The 2,947-nt window shown below is 41.3% G+C and overlaps 1 protein-coding gene across 1 annotated transcript; it reads right to left on the reverse strand.

The window, feature by feature from the left end:
- Positions 1–1,168: 1,168 nt before the first annotated feature.
- Positions 1,169–1,897, reverse strand: LOC138879865 (uncharacterized). The gene has a single exon (XM_070159507.1). The coding sequence runs from the start codon at positions 1,895–1,897 to the stop codon at positions 1,169–1,171; it is 729 nt and encodes a 242-aa protein (XP_070015608.1).
- Positions 1,898–2,947: the final 1,050 nt, after the last annotated feature.

Raw genomic sequence — 2,947 nt, forward strand, 5'->3', positions numbered from 1 at the left:
ATGACTATGCAGTTCGCATAGTCATTATGTGACCGCATAGTTGTCGCCCAATCTGGACCTTTCTTTCCTTCAGTTTCTTCAGCACTAAGACCTTGTTCATGATATTTTACCTGCACTCTAGCACACACATCAACTTGCTCAATCTAATTTACGTAAATAATAATAAATAAATAAAACTACAAAAGAGTGTTACCACACATGGGTTGCCTCCCAAGAAGCACGTGATTTAACGTCGTGGCACGACGCAGTTGACTCATTTTGGATTATTCCTTGGTGGGAGCTGCTGTTGGACTATCCCTTAGAGCAAATTGTTCTATCAAATGCCTTTCTCCTGCAGTACCAAGGTAATGCTTGACTCGTTGCCCATTAACCTTGAAAGTTCGAGTCCCATCCTCCGACTCTTGTTCAATAGCACCATAGGGAGACACACTCACAACTTTGAACGAGCCAGACTATTTGGACTTGAGTTTACCTGGAAATAACTTGAGTCTTGAATTGAAGAGTAAGACCAAGTCACGAGAATTGAACTCCCGCTTCAAGATCTTCTTATCATGGACAAACTTCATCCTCTCTTTGTACATGGCTGCACTCTCATAGGCATGGATATGGGATTCTTCCATCTCATTGAGTTGTGTCATCCTCATGTTAGCAGCCTCGGCCTAGTAAAGATTTAGCTTCTTCAAAGCCCATATAGCTTTGTGTTCATGTTCCACTAGCAAGTGACAAGCTTTACCAAAAATCAACCTGTATGGTGAAGTGCCAATGTGGGTCTTAAATGCTGTGTAATATGCCCACAACGCATCATCTAGCTTCTTTGACCAGTCGGTCCTGTTTGCATTGACAGTTTTCTCTAGGATGTTTTTGATTTCTCTATTCGAAACTTCAATCTAACCACTCGACTGAGGATGATAGGGTGAGGCCACCTTGTGCTTTACACCATATTTTTCAAGCAGCCCGATGAAAGCCTTATTGCAAAAATGAGACTCACCATCACTCAGGATGACCCTTGGATTACCAAACCGTGTGAATATGTTCTTCTTCAAAAATGCGATCACACTCCTTGGTTCATTGTTAGCTAAGGCAATTGCTTCGACCCATTTAGTGACGTAGTCCACTGCCACCAAGATGTAGGTAATGCCATACGAGCTCACGAAGGGGCCCATAAATTCTATCCCCCCACATCATAGATCTCAACTTCTAATACAAAATTCATCGGCATCTCATGTCTTTTAGATATTGACTCTTGTCTTTGACATTGGTCACATGCCTTGACAATTTGATTTGCATCTTGATAGATCATTGAACAATAGTAGCCACATTCAAGAACTTTTTCCGCTATCTGATTTCCTCCATGATGACCCCCAACCGGCGAATCATGGCATGCCGTGAGAATTGGCATTACCTCATCTTCCGGAACACACCGTAGGATGATGTTATCGGCAAAAATATGGAACAAAAAGGGTTCCTCCCAATAGTAATGCCTATACTCCCGCAAGAACGTTTTCTTTTGATAAGCTTCCAATCCATCGGGAATAAGGTCACTAACCAAGAAGTTAGCGATGTCGGCATACCAAGGAGAAAATGTGTTAGACAATGCCAATATGTGTTCATCTGGAAAAACATCATTGATTTCAAGGTCTTCTTTTGGTCTCCCTACCTCTTCAAGCCTAGATAAGTGATCCGCAACTTGATTTTCCGTCCCTTTCCGATCCTTGACTTCAAAGTCAAACTCTTGCAACAAAAGGACACACCAAATCAATCTTGGTTTGGCATCTTTCTTTGCCATAAGATACCGAAGAGCAGCATGGTCGGTGTATACTATGACTTTGGACCCCAACAAATAAGCCCGAAATTTTTCAAAAGTATAGACAATGGCAAGAAGTTCTTGCTCAGTCATAGTTTAATTTATTTGAGCACCATTGAGTGTCTTGCTTGCATAATAGACAAGGTGAAGAATCTTGTTATGATGTTGGCCAAGCACTGCCGCAATAGCTACATTATAGCATCACACATTAGTTCAAATAGAAGAAACCAATCGGGTGTGACAATAATAGGTGTCGTGGTAAGCTTTTCTTTCAATTCCTCAAAGGCTTTGAGGCACGTCTCATCAAATACGAACTTTGCATCTTTCTCAAGGAGTTTTCATATGGGATTTACAATTTTGGAGAAGTCCTTGATGAAATGGCTATAGAAGCCGGCATGCCTCCAAAAGACTTCGGACACCTTTAACTGAAGTAGGTGAAGGAAGCTTTGAAATAATCTCGATCTTTGCCCGATCAACCTCTATGCCTTGTTTGGAAATTTTGTGGCCCAAAACAATGCCCTCGTCCACCATGAAGTGGAATTTCTCCCAATTTAGCACAAGGTTTGTTTCTTCACAACTCTTAAGTACTTGTCTAAGGTTGTCTAGACAATGCTCAAAAGAATCATCTACGATAGAGAAATCGTCCATAAATACCTCTAAGAAATCTTCCACCATGCCTGAGAAAATTGACATCATGCACCTTTGGAAAGTAGCCAGAGCGTTGCATAGCCCAAATGGCATCCGACTAAATGTAAATGTCCTATATAGACAAGTGAATGTTGTCTTTTCCTGATCTTTCAATGCAATATTTATTTGGTTGTAGCAGGAATATCCATCCAAGAAACAGTAGAATGACCTTCCCGCTAGCTGATCAAGCATTTGATCAATAAAAGGCATAGGGAAATGGTCCTTGCACGTAGCACTGTTTAGCTTCCGATAATCCATACAAACCCTACATTCGCTCACTGTTCTTGTTGGGATGAGCTCATTTTTATCATTTTCAATCACGATTATGCCTCCCTTTTTCGACACACATTGCACCGGACTCACCCAAGAACTATCGTCAATGGGATAGACTACCCCGACATCCAACCACTTGATGATTTCTTTCTTTACGACCTCATGCATGGAAGGATTTAACCT

This window comes from Nicotiana sylvestris, chromosome 10 (genome assembly GCF_000393655.2).
Source record: "Nicotiana sylvestris chromosome 10, ASM39365v2, whole genome shotgun sequence".
In the NCBI taxonomy this organism is placed as follows: Eukaryota; Viridiplantae; Streptophyta; class Magnoliopsida; order Solanales; family Solanaceae; genus Nicotiana; species Nicotiana sylvestris.

What these genes read in the sequence shown, in the direction of transcription:
- LOC138879865 (XM_070159507.1), bottom strand. Translation starts at nt 1,897, where the DNA reads ATGACTGAGCAAGAACTTCTTGCCATTGTCTATACTTTTGAAAAATTT.